The sequence below is a fragment of the Salvelinus sp. IW2-2015 genome, unplaced genomic scaffold (genome assembly GCF_002910315.2).
Source record: "Salvelinus sp. IW2-2015 unplaced genomic scaffold, ASM291031v2 Un_scaffold16416, whole genome shotgun sequence".
NCBI lineage: Eukaryota > Metazoa > Chordata > Actinopteri > Salmoniformes > Salmonidae > Salvelinus > Salvelinus sp. IW2-2015.
The window spans coordinates 459,419-486,776 of NW_019957576.1; the positions used below are offsets into that span (position 1 = coordinate 459,419).

Genomic DNA, 27,358 nt, shown 5'->3' on the forward strand with positions numbered 1-27,358 from the left:
TGTATGACCAATTTACTCATCATAAACATTTCATAAAAATAGACACCATGGCAATGGAAAGACCCAGTTCTTGTGTTCAGACCATATTTCAGATTTTCTAAGCGTTTTTCAGCGAAAACACAATAAATCGATAAGTTAGCATACCACATGTGCAAACGTTACCAGAGCATCGATTCCAGCCAAAGAGCGTTATAAGTAATCACCGCCAAAATATATTAATTTTTTCACTAACCTTCTCAGAATTCTTCCGATGACACTCCTGTAACATCATTTTACAATATACATATACAGTTTGTTCGAAAAGGTGCATATTTGCCATACAAAAACCGTGGTTACACACAAAAAATACTAGGAAAATCAAGCCTCAATATGTCTGACGTCATCTATCAGAGTGATCTAGTTTAATTGAAAGCTAATCATATACTTGACTAAAAAATACAGGGTTGAAGCAATCGAAAGACAAATTAGTTCTTAATGCAACCGCTGATTTACATTTTTAAAATTATCCTTACTTTTCAATACAGGGTTGGCACGTGAAGCTATAACCAAACAAAATGGCGAAATATGCGTTAAAATATTTCGACAGAAACACGATTTATCATATTAAATATTGCTTACTTTGAGCTGTTCTTCCATCAGATTCTTGGGCAAAGTGTATCTTTCTATGTTATAACGTCTTTTGGTCGATAGATGTCCTCGTTGTCCTTCGAAATGTCCACACCAACGACCGACACCCCAAAACGTGTCCAAAGTTTCAGAGTGCACAACAATAAATTCCTCAAAATCGCACTAAACGGATATAAATTGCTATAAAACGGTTCAAATTAACTACATTATGATGTTTTTAACAACTATAACGACTGAAAACATGACCGGAGATAATATTGCTGGTTAGACAACGATTTGGAACGAGGCAAGTCCGATGGCCTTCACGCTTCAGGCGCACGACGAGAAGGGCGTTCTCTATACATTTTGGTCTTTTTATAATGGCTGTGAATGTCCCATCGATTCCATTGAAAACGTGATGACGTACAGACACCCAGGAGAAACGTAGGCAGTGTCGGTTTCTTCATAGCATTCACTGTCGCCTTAAAAACAGACTCCAGATCAGAGGGTAAAAATGTTCTGAAATCTGAACCCTGTCATGAAAAGTGCTGTAGAAATTGTTCTGTACCACTCAGAGAGACAAAATTTCCACTTCTATAGAAACTAGAAGGTGTTTTTATCCAATAATAACAATAATGCATATTGTTACGATCAAGAATTTAGCAGAGGCAGTTTAATTTGGATTACCCATATGGCTATGCGGAACAGCACCCCCTATAGTTCCAAGAAGTTAAGGCACATGAAAGTTTACGTTCAAATGGCTCTGCTGTGAAGTAGTGACGCGCGACATACGCCTAGTTTCCTGAAACGAGTCACATTTGTGAAAAGATGCATTGTTGCATTTACAGAGAATGGAAGATTGAAATTATGATTTCACAATGTGGCCTTTTAGAATCTGGAGGATATACCCTGTAAGCGGATTGTGGACAAAAAGGAGGACATTTTTCTTTTATAACTTCTAAAGGATAAAATATGTCAAAACGTTTTATACAAGCACTGTAGTCGGGACCGATCTGCACGTTTTAAAGTTTGAACAGCGTTTCTAGCTTCAACGGTGTAGGAGGAGTAGCGTTCCAAATAATAGCTAGATGGTAACTTCACAAGTAAAGTTGTGGGGCTTGCTAAAGCACTTTTAAAGTATTTATTCTAAATCTCTTTAAAAGTATTTTGTGGTAGTGGTAAAAGTTTGAAATATTTAACTTTTTTTTATTTTTACGTTGCTCTATGAAATAGAATAACTCTGTGCTTGGAATTGAATCCCTTAGGCTAGTTAGATCATTTTAGATGAGAGTAGCAAAAATTAGCTACAAGTTATCTAAAATTAAAAGACCATTTACAATGTAACATTTTTGTCCTTTCTTAATGTTATGAATTTTAGTGAAGTTGCAAATTCTTGTTCCTGAAGGTATTTAGTTATTTGGTCCTCAAACTTGAACTTGAGATACGCCATTTAAAAATGAGGCATTTCCCGCCAGAATACATGTCATCACACTTCCTCATCTGATTGTTCGGGTAGGTGGGCCTTCTGAGCCGGCATACGAGGCATCACACTCCTTCCTCTGATTGGTCGGGTAGGCGGGCCCTCTAACTTTGTGGCTGTGGTAACTACTGAGAACTGAATAACTGAATGGTAGCTAGCTAGCTAGCTAATGGTAGCTAGCTAGCTAGCATAGTTACAGGTACTCTTTTATTTATTTATATTTTATTTGTATTGTTTTTACCCCTTTTTCTCCCGAATTTCGTGGTATCCAATTGGTAGTTACAGTCTTGTCTCCTCGCTGCAACTCCCGTATGGAATCGGGAGAGGCGAAGGTCGAGATTCGTGCGTCCTCAGACACACAACCCAACCAAGCCGCACTGCTTCTGACACAATGCCCACTTAACCCGGAAGCCAGCCGCACCAATGTTTTGGAGGAAACACCGTACACCTGGCGACCGTGTCAGCGTGCACTGCACCCGGCCCGCCACAGGAGTCGCTAGTGTGCGATGGAACAAGGACGTCCCTGCCGGCCAAACCCTCCCCTAACCCGGAAAACGCTGGGCCAATTGTGTGCCGCCCTATGGGTCTCCCGGTCGCGGCCGGCTGCGACAGAGCCTGGACACAAACCCAGAATCTCTAGTGGCATTGCGATGCAGTTAGACCACTGTGCCATTTACGGATAGCCAAGGGCATCCGCTGTTTCAAGCATAAGAGTACCTGTAACTCGGGAGGCCACTAGTTACAGGTACTATTATGCTTGAAACAGCTTTGGAACCAATTATCGACAGTTGCTGATAGTTACTGGTAACTAGCTACCTGGTTAGCTAGCTAGCTTTATTGGTCCAGAGAGTAGGTTAGGTAGCCTCTAGTTTCACCAGTAAAACTCCAGTATTACCGCTAAGCTAACTGTGTATTCATCCTTGATCATTCAATTCAGGTGCAGAAGAGGGAGGATGGTCCTTCGCCTTGACATAGCTATCGTTAACTGTGCGGTGCTCCGTAGAGATTAGCTAAACTACCCTGACCAAGTGGTGTAAAGCTATCATGTACTTTACTATTTATATTTCTCACAACTTTTTACTTTAACTTCACTACATTCCTAAAGAAAATGATGTACTTTTTACTGCGTACATTTTCACTGACACCCAAAATTGCCTAGTTCACACATTTATAAAGAGAACATCCCTGGTCATCCCTACTGCTCCTGATCTGGCAGACTCACTAAAAACACATGCTTCATTTGTAAATGATGTCTGAATGTTGGAGCATGCCCTTGGCTATCCGTAAATGTAAAAAATTATGCCGTCTGATTTGCTTTATATAAGGAGTTTGAAATGATTTATACTTTTACTTTTGATACTTAATTATATTTTAGCAATTACATTTTCTTTTGATACTTAAGAATATTTAAAACCAAATACTTTTAGACTTTTACTCAAGTAGTATTTTACTGGGTGGCTTTCACTTGAGTCATTTTCTATTAAGGTATCTTAACTTATACTGAAGTATGACAATTGGATACTTTTTCCACCACTGTCCTGACCCTGGCTGTTTGGTTTGTTTACAAATTGCAAAGTGTGAGCAGTGCCAGAGACCATATGGGCTGTGCACACGGAGGAGATGTGGAGGTGGAGAGGTGCACGCCTGATTCATCAATATTCGGAGGTTGGCCAGGTTTATTGCTTCTTTAATCAGAACAACAGTTTTCAGCTGTGCTAACAATTGCAAAAGGGTTTTCTAATGATTAATTAGCCTTTTAAAATTATAAACTTGGATAAGCTAACACAATGTGCCATTGGAACACAGGAGTGGTGGTTGCTGAGTTTGTTATGGTTCATGTCCATGTAAAAGGACCCATGAGCACCAACATGTGAAGTTCATAGGAGCATGTCAAATTGGGTGTCAAATTTTGCACAGGTAAAATTTTCATAAATTAATCAATGACAAATTCATTTGTCAGATATGCAAAATGAGTTGCACATTTTTTTACCATTTGTTTTCTTTAACCTTTATTCAATCAAATTTTATTTGTCACATGCACCGAATACAACCTTACAGTGAAATGCTTACTTACAAGCCATTAACCAACAATGCAGTTAAGAACATACAAAAAAAGTAAGATATAAGAATAACAAATGATTAAAGAGCAGCAGTAAATAACAATAGCGGGGCTATATACAGAGGGTACCGGTACAGAGTCATTGTGCAGGGGCACCAGTGTCGAGGTAATATGTACATGTAGGTAGAGTTATTAAAGTGACTATGCGTAGTGGAAATTTCAGTACTGAGAGAGACTTGGACAATTATTCAAACAATTCTCTTTCTTCATCATTGATTAATTATTGCAATAATAAAACCGTCGACCGCACACTCTAAGTTGTGTTGCCGAGAGCTTAACGGATAATGAAAAAACAGAGATCTTATATAGGTCCTAAATGCGCAGTCATTAATTTCTACCGTTCCCATAAGCCACCTTGGTCCATCTCCTGGTTATCTGCATGGGATGTTGTTTTATAACTCTCTGTTATTGCAACAACCCGGCTTAGTTTCCCAGATGCCAGGAAGATGAGACAATAAGGCATTGTTCTAAACTCTTCCAGGCTCTCGATCTCTGGTCACACACACCACATCTTGTCTAGAGAATGCCAGCTTTTAGATTTTTATCACCATCAGCTCAAGCGATCCCTAGCAAAACCCATTTCCTTAACCATACTCCCAGACTAACTGCAGGAAGATAGAGTGGACACCATAAAAACTCAGCATTAGCAGGCCAGTCTTACTCTTAATTAAATATATAACCGTTTATTACTAATATCAAACAAATCACGTAAGTATGTAATTTTTCCCTGACAATAGATAATAACAGACAGTAGCAGCAGCGTTCCAGAGGGTGTGGGGGGGGGGGGGGGGGGCAATGCAAATAGTCTGGGTAGCCCTTTGATTAGCCGTTCAGGAGTCTTATGGCTTGGAGGTAGAAGCTATTTAGGAGCCTCGTCGACCTAGACCTGGCACTCCGGTACCGCTTGTCGTGCGGTAGCAGAGAGAACAGTCTATGACTAGCGTGGCTGGAGTCTGACCATTTTTAGGGCCTTACTCTGACACCGCCTGGTATAGAGGTCCTGGATAGCAGGAAGCTTGGCCCCGGTGATGTACTGGGCCGTAAGCACTACCCTCTGTAGTGCCTTGCGGTCGGAGGCCGAGCAGTTGCCATACCAGGCAGTGATGCAACCAGTCAGGATGCTCTCGATGGTGCAGCTATAAAACCTTTTGAGGATCTGAGGACCATGCCAAATCTTTTCAGTCTCCTGAGGGGTAATAGGTTTTGTCGTGCCTTCTTCACGACTGTCTTGGTGTGCTTGGACCATGTTAGTTTGTTGGTGATGTGGGTGCCAAGGAACTTGAAGCTCTCAACCTGTCCACTGCGGCCCCATCGATGAGAATGGGGGCGTGCTTAGTCCTCCTTTTCCTGTAGTCAACAATAGTCTCCTTTGTCTTGATCACGTTGAAGGAGATGTTGTTGTCCTTGCAACACACGGTCAGGTCTCTGACCTCCTCCCTATAGGCTGTCTCATCGTTGTCGGTGATCAGGCCTACCCCTGTTGTGTCATCAGCAAACTTAATCATGGTATTGGAGTCGTGCCTGGCTGTACAGTCATGAGTGTACAGGGAGTACAGGAGGGGACTGAGCACACACCCCTGAGGGGTACCATATTGAGGATTAGCATGGCGGATGTGTTGTTACCTACAGTGGTTCATACTTTAAAAGTTGCAGCGTACTGCAGCATAGCTTGCATGGTGCCGCAGAATTCTATGGCACGCTATTTAAGTGTCAGCCATTGTACACATTAAAGATAGTTAGTATTAGTTTGACCACCAGAGTGCATCTTTGAGAAGCATTTGATAGCCTTCAATAGTGGCTGTACTAGAGAATTGAAAACCTTTTTTTTTAAGAACATAGTATATGGGACTGATTTTAAGTAATTTTGCTTAATTAATTTGAATAATATTATGGTGTTTCTTTTCCAAGAAAAACAAAAAACCCTCTGGGTTTCCGTCAGGATGGAACGGAAAATATGGCGCTGTACAACGTGACGGTCGGGAGTAGGCTACAGTACTGGGCTGTTAATCTAAAGAATCCTTGTGATGTGCAGTCACGCGAGAGACCGGGGTTCAATTCCCTGACGGGGAGGAAGGAGTAGGCTGTCCATGTAAATAAGAATTTGTTCTTAACTGACTTGCTTAATTAAATAAAGGTTACACTAAGATAATAACATTTCTACATCCTAATTGTAGACTAACCAATACCCAAACAGAGATTCTGTGAAAATAAAAAATCTCATTGATTTACATGTCCTCATTCTTGTCTCAGAGCAGCGCGAAACGGTGCTAAACAACGACGCCGTAAAAGGGGCAAACGAAGCGGTCTTCTGGTCAGGCTTCGGAGACGGGCACATCGCGCTCCACTCCCTAGCATACTACTCRCCAATGTCCAGTCTCTTGACAACAAGGTTGATGAAATCCGAGCAAGGGTAACATTCCAGAGAGACATCAGAGACTGTAACGTTCTTTGCTTCACGGAAACATGGCTCACTCGAGAGACGCTAACGGAGTCGGTGCAGCCAGCTGGTTTCTTCACGCATCGCGCCGACAGAAACAAACATCTTTCTGGTAAGAAGAGGGGTGGGGGTGTATGCCTTATGATTAACGAGACGTGGTGTGATCATAACTACATACAGGAACTCAAGTCATTCTGTTCACCTGATTTAGAATTCCTCACAATCAAATGTCGACCGCATTATCTACCAAGGGAATTCTCTTCGATTGTAATCACAGCCGTATATATTCCCCCCCAAGCAGACACATCGATGGCCCTGAACGAACTTTATCTGACTCTTTGTAAACTGGAAACCACACCCTGAGGCTGCATTCATCGTAGCTGGGGATTTTAACAAGGCTAATCTGAAAACAAAACTCCCTAAATTCTATCAGCATATCGATTGTGCTACCAGGGCTGGTAAAACCTTGGATCATTGTTATACTAACTTCCGCGATGCATATAAGGCCCTCCCCCGCCCTCCTTTCGGAAAAGCTGACCACGACTCCATTTTGTTGCTTCCAGCCTACAAACAGAAACTAAAACAGCAAGCTCCCGCGCTCATGTCTGTTCAACGCTGGTCCGACCAATCTGACTCCACGCCTCAAGAGTGCTTCGATCACGTGGATTGGGATATGTTCCGCATTGCGTCCAACAACAACATTGACGAATACGCTGATTCGGTGAGCGAGTTCATTAGAAAGTGCATTGAAGATGTCGTACCCACAGCAACGATTAAAACATTCCCAAACCAGAAACCGTGGATTGATGGCAGCATTCGCGTGAAACTGAAAGCGCGAACCACTGCTTTTAACCAGGGCAAGGTGACCGGAAACATGACCGAATACAAACAGTGTAGCTATTCCCTCCGCAAGGCAATCAAACAAGCTAAGTGCCAGTATAGAGTCAAAGTAGAGTTGCAATTCAACAGCTCAGACACAAGAGGTGTGTGGCAGGGTCTACAGTCAATCACGGATTACAAAAAGAAAACCATCCCCGTCGCGGACCAGGATGTCTTGCTCCCAGACAGACTAAATAACTTTTTTGCTCGCTTTGAGGACAATACAGTGCCACTGACACGGCCCGCTACCAAAACCTGCGGGCTCTCCTTCACTGCGGCCGAGGTGAGTAAAACATTTTAACGTGTTAACCCTCGCAAGGCTGCAGGCCCAGACGGCATTCCCAGCCGCGTCCTCAGAGCATGCGCAGACCAGCTGGCTGGTGTGTTTAMGGACATATTCAATCAATCCTTATCCCAGTCTGCTGTTCCCACATGCTTCAAGAGGGCCACCATTGTTCCTGTTCCCAAGAAAGCTAAGGTAACTGAGCTAAACAACTACCGCCCGTATTACTCACTTCCGTCATCATGAAGTGCTTTGAGAGACTAGTCAAGGACCATATCACCTCCACCCTACCTGACACCCTAGACCCACTCCAGTTTGCTTACCGACCCAATAGGTCCACAGACGACGCAATCGCAACCACACTGCACACTGCCCTAACCCATCTGGACAAGAGGAATACCTATGTGAGCATTGCTGTTCATCGACTACAGCTCAGCATTTAACACCATAGTACCCTCCAAACTCGTCATCAAGCTTGAGACCCTGGGTCTCGACCCCGCCCTGTGCAACTGGGTCCTGGACTTCCTGACGGGCCGCCCCCAGGTGGTGAGGGTAGGTAACAACATCTCCACCCCGCTGATCCTCAACACTGGGGCCCACAAGGGTGCGTTCTGAGCCCTCTCCTGTACTCCCTGTTCACCCACGACTGCGTGCCATGCACGCCTCCAACTCAATCATCAAGTTTGCGGACGACACTACAGTGTAGGCTTGATTACAACAACGACGAGACGGCCTACAGGAGGAGGTGAGGGCCCTCGGAGTGTGGTGTCAGAAAATAACCTCACACTCAACGTCAACAAAACAAAGGAGATGATTGTGGACTTCAGGAAACAGCAGAGGGAGCACCCCCCTATCCACATCGACGGGACAGTAGTGGAGCAGGTGGAAAGTTTTAAGTTCCTCGGTGTACATATCACGGACAAACTGAATTGTCCACCCACAGACAGCGTTGTGAAGAACCCACACAGACAGCGTTGTGAAGAATTCGGCTTGTCACCAAAAGCACTCACAAACTCTACAGATGCACAATCGAGAGCATCCTGTCGGCCTGTACAACGCCTGGTACGGCAACTGCTCGCCCACAACCGTAAGGCTCTCCAGAGGGTAGTGAGGTCTGCACAACGCATCACCAGGGGCAAACTACCTGGCCTCCAGGACACCTACACCCCCGATGTCACAGGAAGGCCATAAAGATCATCAAGGACAACAACCACCCGAGCCACTGCCTGTTCACCCCGCTATCATCCAGAAGCGAGGTCGTACAGGTGCATCAAAGCAGGGACCGAGAGACTGAAAAACAGCTTCTATCTCAAGGCCATCAGACTGTTAAACAGCCACCACTAACATTTAGTGGCCGCTGCCAACATACTGACTCAACTCCAGCCACTTTAATAATGGGAATTGATGGAAATTATGTAAAAATGTATCACTAGCCACTTTAAACAATGCCACTTAATATAATGTTTACATACCCTACATTACTCATCTCATATGTATATGTATATACTGTACTCTATATCATCTACTGCATCTTGCCATCTTATGTAATACATGTATCACTAGCCACTTTAAACTATGCCACTTTATGTTTATATACCCTACATTACTCATCTCATATGTATATACTGTACCTCTATACCATCTACTGCATCTTGCCTATGCCGTTCTGTACCATCACTCATTCATATATCTTTATGTACATATTGTTTATCCCTTTACACTTGTGTGTATAAGGTAGTAGTTGTAGAATTGTTAGGTTAGATTACTTGTTGGTTATTACTGCATTGTCGGAACTAGAAGCACAAGCATTTCGCTACACTCGCATTAATATCTGCTAACCATGTGTATGTGACAAATAAAATTTGATTTGATTTGAATTAGTTGTAGGCTATTGCTTCAAATCCTATTGCTTCTAACTTCAATATGCTCTTTAAATAAGTAAGGCCTACACCATTTTTAACAGCACATTACTCAACACTAGTGAGACCCATGTCGCCTATGTCCTAGGCCTAGGCCTACAGTATATCGAAAAAAGAATTTGTTCAATGACATGACCGCAAATAATTACATATGGGTCTCCCAGTGGCGGCTGGCATGGGTATCTAACTTGCATCTGTAAGAATGCATTTTGCATTGTGATGCAGTGTCTTAGATTGCTGTGCCAATCGGGAGGGCTATTATAATACTGTACATGATGACCAGGTTAGGATAACTGAAACATTTCTTTATTAAAAAAACTGTCAGAAAGAATGTTGATACTTGTTTATTTTGATCCAAAGCCATGAATGAGTGAGTACCTCAGCTGAATGTAGGTGCCAAGCTATATGACTGTGCCATCAACTTGATAATATATAATGATATTCTGGAAGTTATTTCGTTTTCAAAAAAACAAAAGTGAGCGATTGCGATCTGAATAAAGGCCCAAATAATATTTGTAAAGGCCAAAACATTTATTTATGTTTTTAGAGGGAGAGAAACCAAAAACCTACAGTCATCTCATGGGTTTCCCAGTCGAGGCTGGCATGGGTATTGAACCAGCAACTGTAGCAGCACAGCGATACCATGTCTTAGACCACTGCGCCATACAGGCACTGTACAACGTGAATGGTCGGGAGTAGGCTACAGTACTACAGAGACACAGTAGCACCTTGGGACCCAAAAGCACAAATCAGTGCCAAAAATTAAGTAGTGACGCAGGGTACCGAACTAAACAACAAATGAGTCCCGCAGCATAACCGCAAAACTTTTAGTGGACCAACCACTGTACCCTTACCACCTGGGGAGGCCCATCAGGAAGTCCAGGATCCAGTTGCAGAGGGAGTTGTTTAGTCCCAGGGTCCTTTGCTTAGTGAAGAGCTTTGAAGGCACTATGGTGTTGAATGCTGATCTGCAGTCAATGAATAGCATTCTCACATAGGTATTCCTTTTGTCCAGGTGTGAAAGGGGTAATCTGTCTGGCCCTGCGGCCTTGTGAATGTTGACCTGTTTAAAGGTCTTACTCACATCGGCTGCGGAGAACGTGATCACACAGTCGTCCGGAACATCTGATGCTCTCTTGCATGTTTCAGTGATACTTGCCTCGAAGTGAGCATGGAAGTTATTTAGCTCTTCTAGTAGGCTTGTGTCACTGCGCAGCTCTCGGCTGTGCTTCCATTTGTATTCTGTAATAGTTTGCAGGCCCTGCCACAGCTGAAGAGCGTCGGAGCCGGTGTAGTATGAGTCGATCTAGGTCCTGTATTGATGCTTTGCCTGTTTGATGGTTCGTCAGAGGGCATAGCAGGATTTCTCATAAGCAAGTTGCAAGTTGCTGTAATAAATTTAAAACAGGTGTGGTCCATCTCAAAGTATGCTACTAAAACAGATTACTCATACCACCATAGGCTATTTCATCCTGCCAACATTAGGTCGGGAGGACAGTAGTCTACTTCAGGAATTTTCAAACTGGGGTTCCCTATGGGTCCAGGGCGGTACTGCAGGGGTCTGCAGTTTATTATTTTTGAAAAATGTTTTGGGGGATTTTTTTAATGTGAAAAATAACTATTTTATGAATCTCGCTAGCTGCAATAGAATTCCATCATGAGCACCATTGTTTTGTCTCTGCATCCAGTATGAAGGAAGTCACAAGCCAATGCTAACTAGCATTAGCGCAATGACTGGAAGTCTACAAGAACAGTTAGCATGTTAGCTGTTCTTGTTCATCTGACTTTGGAGAAGTGGTGAATGGCTTCATTGCCAAAATCTCGAACTATCCCTTTAATATGGAGGAAATTACAGTTATTAGCTAATTACAGGGTTTTTTCTGTTTAGAATGTTCTTAGATGGGCCATCTCATTGGTAATTTTTGGGATGGAAGAACAGTTTCAACTTAAACAACCAGAACTAGATAGCATGCAGAAAAGATATTGAACTTTCTATGTATATTTTTTTATAGTACCATCTTTGAGAACTAACAATGAAATAAAAGCTAGACATTCAGGGAGAATTGGAAATTCCCAAAACTGGGCATTCAGGGAACTTACCCTCTGATTTTGTTATAATGTTTGAGCAGAGGAACACAGCATTAGCCATGGCAAAATGCATAGATTTGCAGGAAATGAGCCTAAAAACTGCAAAATTATCTCTCAGCTCCATGCAAAACTGTGTAGAATTGCCGAAAATTTACTTCAAAACTGCCACATTTTCTCTCATCTCAATGGAAAAATGTGTAGAATTGCAGAATTTTTGCTTCACAACAGCAAAATGTTCTCTACGCCACCAAGATACCTTTTCTAGCTAATAGACTATGAGCTCATTGGAGTAGCGGTAGACTTTCATCTACAGTAAGTGTATTTCGCTTTACCTCTCAAACGAGCACACTGTCTACAAAATCTATGGGCGAGTTGGAATGGTAAGGCGAAAGCAACTGACGGTAGACGAAAGTCGAGGAGTGAAGTCGGGGGAGGTGCATCTGCGACAGCCAAAAGTCGGCCACTAATGTGGTTTTCCAACAGCAAGGCTCAGATCACCATGGCAGTTTTGCCATTGTTTATACAAGTTTCTCTTTGTAATGTCGAAATAAACATGTTTCCAACCCCCATATCACACACTCACAGACTGAAATCATATGTGTGTAGGCCAGGAATGGGCAACTTTGATGGGATGGGAGCCACAAGAATCTGAACTCATCATGAGGGGCCGTAGTTTCTCGCGGCCCCTCATTGCGAGGAAAGCATTTTAGTGGCCCCCCTCTTGACAGCGGAGATAAATGTTACATTTTTTAGAGTTCATTTCGTGCAATTCTACGCATTTTGCCATGGGTTGAAGAAAACATGTTGCAGTTTTAAAGCAAGTTAGCTGCAATTCTACATATTTTGCCACGGAACGGAAAGAAGAATTTGCTATTTTACAGCTAATTTCCTGCAATTCTACACATTTTGGCATAGACTGGAGTGAAATGTTTGCTGTTTTTAATATGATAGCTGAGTGAGACTGAATAACAAAATCAATTGGGGCCCACCCGGCCAGTAATTCAACCATGATAACAAGTTTAGATGGCTAAGTTAATTTAACTGCCAGCTATCTAAAACATGTTAGCGGACATGGGCTAATTGACTGACTATCGGTGACTACATAACAAGAGAAAAGTTGCTGATGCACAACCAAATTTCGAAATTGCACCTTGTGTATTCTACTAATCTAACTCGCAACAGTAAGTTGAGACCCGGCTGAGTACCCTAAAAATGTATCAGAGTGCGGGCTGTCAGTTGCCCATCCCTGGTGTAGGCCTACTTTGTACAATCAATTAGTGGGAGAGAGCCTCAAATATACCATTCATTTGTATATATCCAATGTATACATGAATTGCAGCAAAGTTTTGTCACGTTTGCGCGGGTTAAACAAAAACACTCTGATGATTTGTTGACAATAGAGCCCCCCACAATGCAGGTGATGGCTGCAGGATGAAGTTGGTGAAGAGCAACTGCAAAAATTTCCATCGACTGCAGTCAGAACTTCATGATCTTTGACCACATTATTTTTTGTCAAGTTCATGCAGTCTATGGCTATGGTCAAAACACTTAAAAAGACACATCCTCATCCATTTACCCTCGCCTTATGCCCTTGGGGGAAATCCCAGTCGCCATCTTGGAGGTTGGTCCAAATGATTAGCCAAGCAAGGGAAGTTTGCAACATAAGCCCCCCCTGTCCGCGGTGGCGGCTCCGGCGCTGGACGAGGATCCCACTCCACCATTGTCTTTGTCCCCCTCCTTTGAGTGGCGACCCTCGCCACCGACCTTGGCCTAGGAACCTTTACAAAGGTCCCCACTAGACTGAGGAAACTCCTCCGGACTGAGGGACAGCTCATGACAGAGAGGTAGCTTATGACAGAGAGGTAGCTTATGACAGAGAGGTAGCTTAAGACAGAGAGGTAGCTTAAGACAGAGAGTAGCTCAGGACAGAGGGGCACTCCAGACTGAAGGGCAGCTCCGGACTGAAGGGCAGCTCCGGACTGAATGGCAGCTCCGGACTGAATGGCAGCTCATGACTGGGGGACAGCTCATGACTGGAAGGCAGCTCATGACTGGAGGGCAGCTCATGACTGGAGGGCAGCTCATGACTGGAGGACAGCTCATGACTGGAGGGCAGCTCATGACTGGAAGGCAGCTCATGACTGGAGGGCAGCTCATGACTGGAGGGCAGCTCATGACTGGAGGGCAGCTCATGACTGGCGGGCAGCTCATGACTGACGGCAGCTCATGACTGGCGGGCGACTCCGGCCGCTCCTGACTGGCGGGCGCTCCGGCAGTCCTGACTGGCGGCGGCTCCGGCAGCTCCTGACTGGCGGGCGGCTCCGGCAGCTCCTGACTGGCGGGCGGCTCCGGCAGCTCCTACTGGCGGGCGGCTCAGGCAGCTCCTGACTGGCGGGCGGCTCTGGCGGCTCCTGACTGGCTGGCGGCTCTGGCGGCTCCTGACTGGCTGGCGGCTCTGGCGGCTCCTGACTGGCTGGCGGCTCTGGCGGCTCCTGACTGGCGGCGGCTCTGGCGGCTCCTGACTGACGGACGGCTCTAGCGGGCTCCTGACTGGACGGACGGCTCTAGCGGCTCCTGACTGACGGACGGCTCTCATGGCTCGGGACAGACGGGCGGCTCTGACGGCTCGGGACAGACGGGTGGCTCAGATGGCGCTGGGCAGACGGACGGCTCAGATGGCGCTGGGCAGGCAGGCGGCGCAGATGGCGCTGGGCAGGCAGGCAGCGCAGATGGCGCTGGGCAGGCACCGAGCGCAGATGGCGCTGGGCAGGCGGGCAGCGCAGATGGCGCTGGGCAGACGGCCGACTCTGACCTGCTGAGGCGCACAGGCCTGGTGCGTGGTGCTGGAACTGGTGGTACCGGACTGGAGACACGCACCACTAGGCTAGTGCGGGGAGCAGGAACAGGGAACACTGGACTCTCAAGGCGCACTATAGGCCTGGTGCGTGGTGCCGGAACTGGTGGTACCGGGCTGTAGCTACGCACCTCAAGGCTAGTGCGGGGAGAGACAACAGTGCGTACAGGGCTCTGGATACGCACAGTAGACTTGGTGCGTGGTGCCGGAACTGGTGGTACCGGGCTGGAGACACTCACCACAGGGAGAGTGCATGGAGGAGGAACAGAGTTCTGGAGACGCAGAGGAAGCCTGGTGCGTGGTGTTGGCACTGGTGGTACTGGACTGGAGCGAGGAGCAGGCACCGGATATACCGGACCGTGAAGACGTACTGGCTCCCTTGAGCACCGAGCCTGCCCAACCTTACCTGGTTGAATGCTCCCCGTAGCCCGACCAGTGCGGGGAGGTGGAATAACCCGCACTGGGCTGTGCTGGCGAACCGGGGACACCATGCGTAAGGCTGGTGCCATGTACACCGGCCCGAGGAGACGCACTGGAGACCAGATGCGTTGAGCCGGCTTCATGACACCTGGCTCAATGCTMAATCTAGCCMGGCCGATACGTGGAGCTGGGATGTACYGCACCGGGCTATGCACCCGTAYAGGAGACACCGTGCGCTCTTCCGCATAACACSKTGTCTGCCCGTACTCYCGCTCTCMACGGTAMTCACACACCTCAGGGCGAGTACCGTGTATACTACGCCAAACCAACATCTCTCTCTCTTCGCTCTCCTCCAATATCACCAACAACTCATCGAATGTCTCATAATCTCCCATMCTTTCACTTTCCTCCAATCTGTCCAATAACTCCTCCACATTCTCCGACTCGTACCTCAATTTAGCCAACTGCTCCTTATGGTAAGCACGGGGAACTGGCTCAAGTCTCCCACTTGACCCAGCCACACTTCCCCGTGTGCCTCCCCCCCAAGACATTTTTGGGGGAGCCTCTCGGGCTTCCAGCCACTCTGCCTTGCTAGCTCCTGCTGCTGCTGCCTCTGCTTCCTGTAGCCACGCTGCTTGGTCCGAGTTTGGTGGGTGGTTCTGTAACGGTTTTCTTCCCGAGATGAAGGAGAGGACCAAAACGCAGCGCGGCTAGTGTTCAACATGTTTAATAACAAAGAGACGATAACGTGAACACTATACAAAATACAAAATAACAAACGTGAAAACCGAGACAGTCCTATCTGGTGCAGAACACAAAGACAGGAAACAACCACCCACAAACCCCAACACAAAACAAGCCACCTAAATATGATTCCCAATCAGAGACAACACAAAACACCTGCCTCTGATTGAGAACCATATTAGGCCAAACATAGAAACAGACAAACTAGACACACAACATAGAATGCCCACCCAGCTCACGTCCTGACCAACACTAAAACAAGTAAAACACACAAGAACTATGGTCAGAACGTGACACATGGACGATACATTGGAGATAATATAAGATAATATAAGTACTGGAAACAATAGAACACTATGAAATATCGGGGACACCAGGCCTGGTTTTCATAGCTGATTTTGAAAAGGCTTTTGATAAAGTACGACTGGAGTTTATATATAAATGCCTAGAATATTTCAATTTTGGGGAATCTCTTATAAAATGGGTTAAAGTTATGTATAGTAACCCTAGGTGTAAAATAGTAAATAATGGCTACATCTCAGAAAGTTTTCAACTATCTAGAGGAGTAAAACAAGGTTGTCCACTATCGGCATATCTATTTATTATTGCCATCGAAATGTTAGCTGTTAAGATTAGATCAAACAATAATATTAAGGGATTAGAAATCCGTGGTTTAAAAACTAAGGTGTCATTGTACGCCGATGATTCATGTTTTCTTTTAAAACCACAATTAGAGTCTCTCCACGGCCTCTTAGAGGATCTAGATTCTTTTGCTATCCTCTCTGGATTAAAACCAAATAAATGTACCATATTACATATTGGATCAGTATTTTTTTTTACATTACCACGTAGATTACTAATTAAATGGACTGACGGAGATGTGGACATACTCGGTATACAAATCCCAAAAGAAAGAAATAATCTCACTCCAATACATTTTTATAGAAAGTTAGCAAAAATATATAAGATCTTGCTACCATGGAAAGGAAAAACCTGTCTATTTGTGGAAAAATCACCCTGATTAACTCTTTAGTCATATCACAGTTTACCTATTTGCTTATGGTTTTGCCTACACCTAGTGACCTGCTTTTTAAATTATATGAACAAAAAATATTCCATTTTATTTGGAACGGCAAGCCAGATAAAATTAAAAGGGCCTATTTATATAACGAATATGAATTCGGAGGGGAGAAATTATTAAATATTAAAGCATTAGACCTCTCACTAAAGGCATCAGTCATACAAAAGTTATACTTAAATCCAAACTGGTTCTCTAGTAAATTGGTACGAATGTCTCATCCTATGTTCAAGAAGGGCCTTTTTCCCCTTATTCAGATTACACCTGCTCACTTTCGGTTGTTTGAAAAGGAAATAATCTCCAAAATATATTTATTTTTTAAACAAGCCTTAGAAAGTTGGTTGCAATTTCAGTTTAATCCACCTGAAAGGACGGAACAAATAGTACAAAAATATTGTGGTTAAATTCAAATATAGTAATTGATAAAAAAAAACTGTATTTATCTAAAAAATTAAATAAAAAGAAGGTATAATTTTAGTGAATGATATCATAAATAGGACTGGTGGAGTTATGTCACACATGCAGCTAACACAGACATATGGAAATGTCTGCTCTACCCAAAATTACAACCAATTAATTGCAGCATTACCACAAAAATGGAAGGGGAAAAAGTAAGGAACTTGTATGTCGGCCCTGTATTAAAGAACATAAATGGTTAAAGAAAAGTGTGATAAATAAAAACATATACCAATTTCATTTAAGAACCAAAAAACTGACAGCTGTGCCATATAAATTGCAAAATAGTTGGGACGAGATTTTTGATGTACCCATTCCATGGCACATGGTTTATGAATTGATTTGCAAAACAACGGCGGATTCAAAACTTCTAATATTTCAATATAAATTACTATACAAAATTCTTTCAACTAATAGAATGTTATATATAATGGGGGATACAATCTTCCCAGCTCTGCAGATTCTGCTGTGAGGAGGCAGAGTCATTAGATCATTTATTTTGGTATTGTCCATATGTAGCTTGTTTTTGGTCACAGGTCCAGGAATGGCTGAAGAATTGCAACATTTGCCTAGAACTAACGCTACAGATAGCAATACTGGGTGATTTGAAAAGCCATAGTCAATCAATCAATAATATAATAATTATTTTAGCAAAAATGTTTATTTTTAATTTACAATCTGTAGAAGCTATGAGAATAGGAAGGTTCAATTCTTTTGTGAAGCATCACAGCACAGTTGAAAAAGATATGGCAAATAGAAATCCGAAATGGATGATGTTGGAAGATAGATGGGAAGGGTTGAGTGGAGCTGAAGGGTGGGACTAATAACAAGATAAACAATGTAAAGCATACGGGATCTGTAAAATGTATATAGGTTCGGAACTTTCGTGAAATAGCACAGTAACAAATAGAAATCAAACTGGATGGAAATAGAGGAAGGACTAAGAACAAACAAGAAAGAACTATTGTAAAGTAGACTGTGTCTGTAAAATGTGTATAAGATGTATAAATTGAAGGTAAAAGCAGAAGTGTTTATTAGTTTACTCCAATTGGGGGATCGGTGGTAGGGTTTGCGGGGAATAATAATAAAGGTATATTCTTTAAAAAAGTATGTATGTTTTTATAGGTATGTGTATGTATACATGTGTATATGTATGCATGTGTGTATGGATATATATATTTACCCAAAAAATATAGGGGATTGGAAATGATGCAGACAATTACATTGGAAGCAACATTCTTTCCGAAATATTAAGCTGATCCACCCCTAAAAAAAAAGAAAAAAAAGAAAGGAATCTGTGAAAATCATACCCTAAACGTTGTTTGAACGAGTCAAATCACATTCGTATCTATTCCTCAGAGATTATAGAAGGTAACAAGACTTCACTATTTCATTAGGGGTATAGTACATCCTATAGGACACCATATTTGGTCAGAGAGCGACGCCTTCATGGCACGCCAATGACGTGGGCGGCCATCACTTGAATGACTGTATCTTTGTCAAATAAGCACCAATCGGGGGTCAAACAAAGCTAGCTAGATAGCCAATGAGCTGGGCTTTACGGGACTATCCGGAAACCATGTATATGTCGTAAAATGTAGGTACTAACCTTGTACGACAGCATSCCTTATAATTTTTGTCCAAAATGAAAAGGATATTCAGAGTTATGAAGTTATGAAAACTGGTTGTTTTGCAAATGTTGAACTTATAATATGGCTACTAATACTTGGAAAGCTAAATCAAAGTCCACCTATACAGATTTGACAATATTCTTGCCGAAAATTTTTATATTAATGCGAATGACTTTTTCACGATGTGCCCAAATGTACCTGGGGACTTCACACTAAACGTCTTGAGGATCAGTCATAATCCAAGTAATCCATCTGAAACTTTGCACATGCACTGCTGCCATCTTGTGGACACTATCGGAATAACAACTAGAGAGATGGCTATAACAGTGACCTTTCTATTGCATTTCAAAAATGGTGGTAAAAAAACACTGGTTGTTTTTTTTCTTTGTATTTTCTTCTACCAGATCTATCGTGCTATATTCTCCTACATTCAACATTCTCCACATTTCCACAAACTGCAAAGTATTTCCTTTCAAATGGTACCAAGAATATGCATATCCTTGCTTCAGGGCATGAGCTACAGGCAGTCCGATTTGGGCATGTGATTTAGGCGGAAATTGAAAAAAAGGTGGCTATCGCTAAAATGTTGATTGCTTCTACTTGCCATTATCATTCAACTGATAATACGAACAAAAATGTTGCTAACATATGATGGGGGTCCCTGGGCAAGAAAACTTTGAATACCCCTGGCTCAAGAAAATATCAAGTCTCACCTTTCAACTCCTTCCTTGAGTTACATGAGCCGTTAACTGCAGGGTTTGAAATCACGTGATATATACTACTTCCAAACCCGAGACGCCATTTTGGAAGAAAGTTTGGAATTTTCTGTCACAGGAAGAAAAGGAGGGACACCAGAAGAAGTTTGAGTCGAAGGAATACAAATGTATTTGCCGAAAAAATGTACAAAGGATAAGTTTGCGAAATAAGTGAATAAGTCGCGGAGGCACGGCCTGAGTTTACATGTGCCACTGAACTGGATTTAGAGTTTGAGTAATTTTAAAGCCCGCACTGCTTGCAAGCTACGTTGGACACCAATGCATGCACGGAATGACTGGTTTTAGCCGACTGAACACACGTTTCTATACTTTGTATGGATTATAACGGGCATTTGGACCTAGTTGGAAAAATACCAACCATTGCATATGTGGTGTCATCACCTCTTTGCCGCTGTCAGGTTCAAGAAGTGCAGCTGTCAGCTAGCTGGTCGCGTTTTTAGTTTGTACCCGAACGCCCACTCTGTAATGTTACTGTTGTTTCTCATTTTGTATCACAGTGACATCTTTTGCTTGACAATTCGTGGGCAAAATTAAAGCTGAACTTGTGGTTTCATTGCAGAGATTTTCATACCCCTTGGATACCAGGAGAGTGAAAGTGTTCTAAAATATTGCGTGTTCCCATAACATTTATCTGCGCGCGACTGGTGAAAGAGCTAGCTGGCTAGCAAGCTACATATTGTCTCGAGACTGCCTAATCATGCCAGTACGAAAGAAAGGTAAGCGGCTTTAATCTAATTGTAGCTAGCTAGGCTTGCTAGCTAACTGTCAGTTATGCATACTTACCAATATAAACTAGCTGTTATTAGGTATGTAGTAACTGGAAATAACCATTAGGAAATAGTTTCTTCCTAAATATATTGACAGGACCTAACTAGCTTCCTAGTTGCCCTCAGAAGTTCTGACGGGAAAGAAGCCACAAATAGGACCAAGTTGCTTGTAGGGAACTTAACTTGCAAAATACTTTTAACTTAACGTTAGTTCACTAGCCAGCTAACGTTAGATATGTACTGTAACTATACCGTTTCCCAAGCTTGCCTTACTTTTCCATAAGGTAGCATAATGATTGACTCTGTTACATTGCTCAACTAGCTACAATGTCTTCGTGTAACATATCTTCCAATTAAAACAATTGTAGCCAGGATCTCAATCAAATGTAATTGCTTTAAACGATGTTGGCTCCAAAATATAACTATTCAACTTCTCAAGTTCATGCAGCCAATTAATAGTTGTAGCCCTTCAATTGTAACAATTTACAGCAGCTACTGGAGCAATATGGTTACAATTTAAAAGGCCCACTTACTGACACTTCACTTTTTGAGTCAAGATGCAGTTATTCTTTTGAATGGTAAATTGCTAGCGTTTTGGCCAGGGGATATACGTCTTATCTAACACATTCTGATTGTCCAGATGCACAGCGAGCCCTGTCACTCTTGGAGGAATATCGCACTAAACTTAACCACACTGAGGACTGGCAACTGAGACTCTCCATCCAGAGGGTCATCGACATCTTCCAGAGTAACCTTTTCCAGGCACTCATAGGTAAGTGTACAGATGTAATTCTCACCCTTATTCATCTTGCTTTTGAGATATTGGGTAGTCTATTGTTAACCTTGTGTTTATCATGTCTAATGTTGAAGGCCTAATGGGCTATTCCATGCCAGCAGGAGCGGATTTTTTTTTTTTTGTATTGCAGATTGTTCTGGCAATTCTCACATAAATCCTTTCTCCCAATGAAGTTTCTTTAAAAATGCAATTCTGGTCTTAATTTTGACAGTTAGTTGCAAAAGTAATGTTTTCGTCTTTTAGTAGTACATCTAGCTCTTTTTGCCCGTAGCGGTTAAACTCCCCATCCAACTGACAGTTTGAGAGGATCTGCAGAGAAGAATGGGAGAAAGTATCCAAAAATATGTGCGCCACGCTTATAGCGTAATACCTAAGACTCAAGGCTACTGCCAAAAGGTGATTCAACAATGTACTGAGTAAAGGGTTTGAGTACTTATGTAAATGTAATGTTTTTTTTGTATTTTGTATTTAATTTTTAATGTCAACTTTTTGCTTGGTCATTATGGGCTTTTGTGTGTAGATTGAGTAAAAAAACAATTGAATCCATTTTAGAATACGGCTGCATTGTAACAAAGTGAAAGAAGTCAAGGGGTCTGAATACTCCAAATGAATTGTGTACACACACACACACACCTATTCCTTTTCATTTCAGCATTAGCTTCCCTCATACGCATGCATGCACACTGACACTCCACCATTTCTGAATGTTGCTTATGAAAAATAGATTGGTGCCACAGTTTGCAATCTACCCCCCCCCATCCAAGATATGTATGCAGAGGGACAGACAAAATGTAATCCGTCTGTTGACATGGTGATTACCCCAAATCCTAATCCCCCTGCTGCTGATTTACCGCATTTTCACTGGATGACAGAGGGTAGACCAAGAACAGAAAGAGTGGATTGCAGAGAGGAGAAAGAGGGTCAAGAATAGACAAAAGCAGAGAAATAGTCAACTAAGACTGCAGCCTCGGTGCCCAGTGTTTTCCATTCATTTGAACTAAAGGTCTCCCTTTAGGATTGGCTTGTAGCCTAGTTAACATCCACTGATTTAGACATAGGCCTACTTTGACTCTCACATACAATCTCCATAATGTGTGATGGTAATAAGCATWTAACAATCTGTACAACTGGTTTGGCAGTTGACATTGTTCTGCATATGGCCTGCTGTGAATCATGCCCCATAACCCTTTATGAATGCCTTACTTTTTTGCATTCAAGCTGAAGTTATACATGGTAATGTACAGCGTAACTAGGTTAGTTGAGCTGAGAACCACTTGCACAACGAGTGACTTTAATAGGCTGTAATCTGTCTCCTAGGACTCTTAAGGGCTCAATTTCATAACATCAAGAGTCCTAATGGGTGCAGTCTTTTTTTTTTTTTATTGGATAATGTAACAGTAACTTTCTGTGGCATACAGCCTTCAAAAGTAGATCTGATTAGGCTGTTCTTACCTCTTTTGATATGGATGGCAGTAACTGCGTGTTTATTAAAAGCTCCAGCCTAAGATAAAATCTAACAGGCTTGTACTGTGAAACGACTTACTATCTTCCACAATGGTCTAATTTTTATTGGCTATCAATACAGTACTTTGTTTAAGGTCGGTCTTTAACTATAGTCTTGTCCCCAGAGGGTTGAACAGCAAACAAGACAGAAACCTGGGAAACCAGCAGCACGAGACCAGCACATGAGCATTTGTTTTCACTGGCTTGATAGCTGTCATGCAGTGACTGGTGGTTGAAGGGGCCTTGTTTGACAGAAAAAAAAGTATTTTTAGTGTATTCGTTTGATCAACTCATGTCGGTGAAGTAGCTTAATCTTTCTCGTCAAGCTTGATCACAAAGTAGCCTGTAATTTAGACCTATTGTACCATAGATTAATATTTTACTTAAGTAGTTTTAGCTAATTGATATTCTTAGTACCACTTTTTTTCCCATACATTCACTCCTTGTTTGGTGCTAGCAAGCGGTTGGACATTACACAGACACATAGTTACTGAAAATCCCATAGTTTTGGTCAAGGTGATCTTTGTATGTTCCCCCAATGCTTGAACATGGCACCCAGTTTCCGTTTGGCTCACTTACTCGCAGGGTGGCAAACGATGAAGGAACCAATTTTTTTCCATTACCCACTGTACAATTTAATTCCCCCACTCTCCCTCCAGTCTGACTCAGTTTTACCCCTTTCGCCTCGTTATCCTTATCACCCCTGTCAACAACTACCTCTTCCCCATGTCCAACTGGAGCCTCATCCAGTCAGTGCCTATGACCTGCAGTAGCTTCCATCTGTTTCAGCAGAGGTGTTTCTGAAGCCGCCCTCTAAATCTCAACAGATGAACCCATAAAAGTAATTAAAAGTTAATCACAAAATTTCTTCTGGTTCGGTTATGTACAGTTGGTAGGTAAAGATTACAAAGGCAATACATTAGCTCCAAATTCTCATTTGTTATTTCCCTGTCTGTAATCCAAAACTGTCCCATGTCTCTTTTGTTAAAGGCCCAATGCAGCAGTTTTTATACAGTACCGGTCAAAAGTTTGGATACCTACTCATTAAAGGGTTTTTATTTATTTGTGCTATTTTCTACATTGTAGAATAATATTGAAGACCTCAACTATGAAATAACACACATGGAATCATGTAACCAAAAAAGTGTTTAACAAATCTAAATATTTTCTATTTGAGATTCTTCAAAGTAGCCACCCTTTGCCTTGACAGCTTTGGACACTCCTGGCATTCTCTCAACGAGCTTCGCCTGGAATGCTTTTCCAACCGTCTTGAAGGAGTTCCCACTTATGCTAAGCACTTGTTGGCTGATTGTCCTTCACTCTGCAGTCCAACTCATCCCAAACCATCTCAATTGGGTTGAGGTCAGGTATTTGTGGAGGCCAGGCCATCTGATGCAGCACTCTCCCTCTTGGTAAAATAGCCCTTACACAGCCTGGAGGTGTGTTGGGTCATTGTCCTGTTGAAAAACAAATGGTTGTCCCACTAAGCGTAAACCAGATGGGATGGCGTATCACTGCAGAATGCTGTAGTAGCCATGCTGGTTAAGTGTGCCTTGAATTCTAAATAAATCACTGACAGTGCCACCAGCAAAGCACCCCCACACAATCACACCACCTCTATGCTTCACTGTAGGAACCACACATTCGGATATCATCCGGGTATCATGCGTCTCACAAAGACACGGCAATTGGAACCAAAAATCTAAACTCATCAGACCAAAAATTTCCACCGTTCTAATGACCATTGCTCGTGTTTCTTGGACCAAGCAAGTCTCTTCTTATTGGTCTCCTTTAGTAGTGGATTCTTTGCAGCAATTTGACCACAAAGGCCTGATTCACGCAGTCTCCTCTGAACTGTTGATGTGTCTGTTACTTGAACTCTGTGAAACATTTTATTTGGGCTGCAATTTCTGAGGCTGGTAACTCTCTGTTGCAGAGGATAAGTTCATTAGAGGTAACTCTGGGTCTTCCTTTCCCGTGTTGGTCCTCATGAGAGCCAGTTTCATCATAGCGCTTGGTTTTTGCTACTGCACTTGAAGAAACTTTCAAAGTTCTTGACATTTTCCGGATTGACTGACCTTCATGTCTTAAGGTAATGATGGACTGTTGTTTCTCTTTGCTTATTTGAGCTGTTCTTGCCATAATATGGACTTGGGCTGCAGTCCAAACACTTAAGACAGACCCTATCCCCTCAGCCCTCAAATTAAGTGGACATTTCTGATGGCGAGGGAGGGAGGAAGGAAGGAAAGATTTTTAAACGGACCTCCCTTGCCCGGAAATTTGTCACTAGTTCATCCTGCGGCGATTTTTCACCCACCGACTAAAAACGAGGGCTGAGGGGCGTAAGTTGCAAACCTCCCTTGCTTGCAACGTAAGCCCCTCAGGCCTCATTTTTAGTCGAGTTTGCGAGTGTACAATTATGTTCACTCCGGGGCCTGAAACTCCCCATAATTCAATTTGCGGAAATTATACGTCCGCTAAGAAAAGTCAGGCAAAACTTAAACATTAACGGAGAAGTCAACATGTGAGTAAAAACAAATGTAAAAAAGGTTAGAAATTGTGCTATTAATGCACATGACAGCACAAACATGTCTCGTAAATGTTTTTGTTTGGTTATCTTTTGGAAATTGTAGAAATAAAATATTTTCCTTCTTCTGAAGTTCCAGCTAGGCAGGCTATCGTCAGTTACCGGTGGCTGAAAACACAATCATCGCGTGATGAACTAGTGACGAATTTCCAGCCAAGGGTGGTCCATTTAAAAAATCATTCCTTCCTCCCTCGCCGCTTGCCCTGCAAGTGTATACTCATCAGACGTCATCAGAAGTGTCCACTTAATTTGAGGGCTTAGCGGATAGGGTGTGTCTTAAGTGTTTGGACTGCTGCCTTGGTCTTTTACCAGATAGGGCTACCTTCTGTATACCACCCCTACCTTGTCATAACGCAACTGATTGGCTCAAACGCATTAACAAGGAAATTCCACAAATTAACTTTTAACAAGGGACAACTGTTAATTGAAATACATTCCAGGTGACTACCTCATGAAGCTGGTTGTGAGAATGGCAAGTGTGCAAAGCTGTCATCAATTTAAAGGGTGGCTACTTTGAACAATCTAAAATATATTTTTTATTTAACACTTTTCGTTACTACCTGATTACCTATGTTATTTCATCGTTTTGATGTCTTCACTATTATTCTACAATGTAGAAAATAATACTAAAAGAAAAACCCTTGAATGAGTAGGTGTGTCCAAACTTTTGACTGGTACTCTATATCAAATCATTTTTGGCTAACAATTCAGTCTTACTGTAATAGTTTTCCATTAAAATTTTTAAAATTAAGCTAAACTTTTTCTCAAGCAAGAATTTTGCTTTAAGTTATCCTTTTTAGATTAAACTATACTAAATATAATCATGTCCCCAAATAACTGATTTAAAACACTATTTTGCAAAGGTCTACAGTAGCCTCAACAGCACTTTGTAGGGTAGCACCATGGTGCAGCCAGAGGACAGCTAGCTTCCATCCTCCTCTGGGTACATTAACTTATACAAAATCTAGGAGGCTCACGGTTCTCTCCCCCTTCCATAGACTTACACAGTAATTATGACAACTTCTGGAGGACGTCCTCCAGCCTATCGGAGCTCTTGCTGCATGAACTGACATGTTATCAACTAATTAATCTAGTACTGAAAGTATTAGCTACAGCTAGCTAGCACTGCAGTTTATAAAATGTAGTGAGTAGTTGACTCAAAGAGAGTGAAAGACAGTAGTTGAACATGAATTTCTTCCAAAGTGAAGGAGAAGCAAGAGAAATGGTCATTTTTTCCAGTTTCACTTAGTTAGCAAATTCAGCTGGCTAATTTAGCCTACTGAAACACCCTGTTCAGAGGGATGCTATGTTAGCTAGCTGGCTATGGCGTTCCAAGACAAAACTGGAACTCTTCCAAGTCAAGGTAAGCTTTGGGTTTTACTAAGTTATTGCCACCGGGGCCCACCGGTGTAACTGCTTACACTAACATTACTGCATGATTGTAACGGATTTACTAACGCGGTAGTTTCTTTTAGCTATGCTGACTGATGTTACTTTAGCTAATATGGTGACAATGTAGGGGGTGTATTCATTCCACTGATTCTGTTAAAAGGTTTTTTCAAATGGATCAAAATGGGGATAAACATACCTGAATTTATCCAAAAGAAATTCTTGTTTGCAACTGTTGGACTAATGATTACACCCTATATCAGCTAGATGCAGGGAAGAGTGTGCAAGGCTGTATGGAATGTCTGTCGCCTCAAATTAGTCTCTCGAACTGCGAGTGCCTACGTTATAAACTTTCATTCATAGGCTAGGTTGTTGCAACCTCACGATGGGTATAGGGAAGATTTTAGTATCATGTAGTAGCTTAAACATGTTGCTGTTACATTGACCTGGGTGAATGGAATATGAATGAGTCATCCAATATGCTGTAATAGAAATAAGACCATGCTCATGAAATAAAAAAAATCATACTCCCTCATCTTAAACAGC

At 42.6% G+C, this 27,358-nt stretch overlaps 1 protein-coding gene across 4 annotated transcripts in view; it reads left to right on the forward strand.

Annotated features, from left to right (window-relative positions):
- Window positions 1-19,773: 19,773 nt before the first annotated feature.
- Window positions 19,774-27,358, forward strand: part of LOC112080670 (disks large homolog 1) — a 92,808-nt gene continuing 85,223 nt past the window's right edge. For 2 of the 4 annotated variants that reach the window (XM_024146518.2, XM_070442658.1), the window contains exons 1-2: window positions 19,776-20,486; window positions 21,178-21,309. In XM_024146518.2, the coding sequence (XP_024002286.2) occupies window positions 20,468-20,486; window positions 21,178-21,309 (151 nt within the window). In that variant the 5' untranslated portion in view covers window positions 19,776-20,467. Of the gene's footprint in view, window positions 20,487-21,177; window positions 21,310-27,358 lie in introns of all 4 variants that reach the window. The other 2 variants (XR_011479534.1, XR_011479533.1) reach the window with 2 other exon arrangements.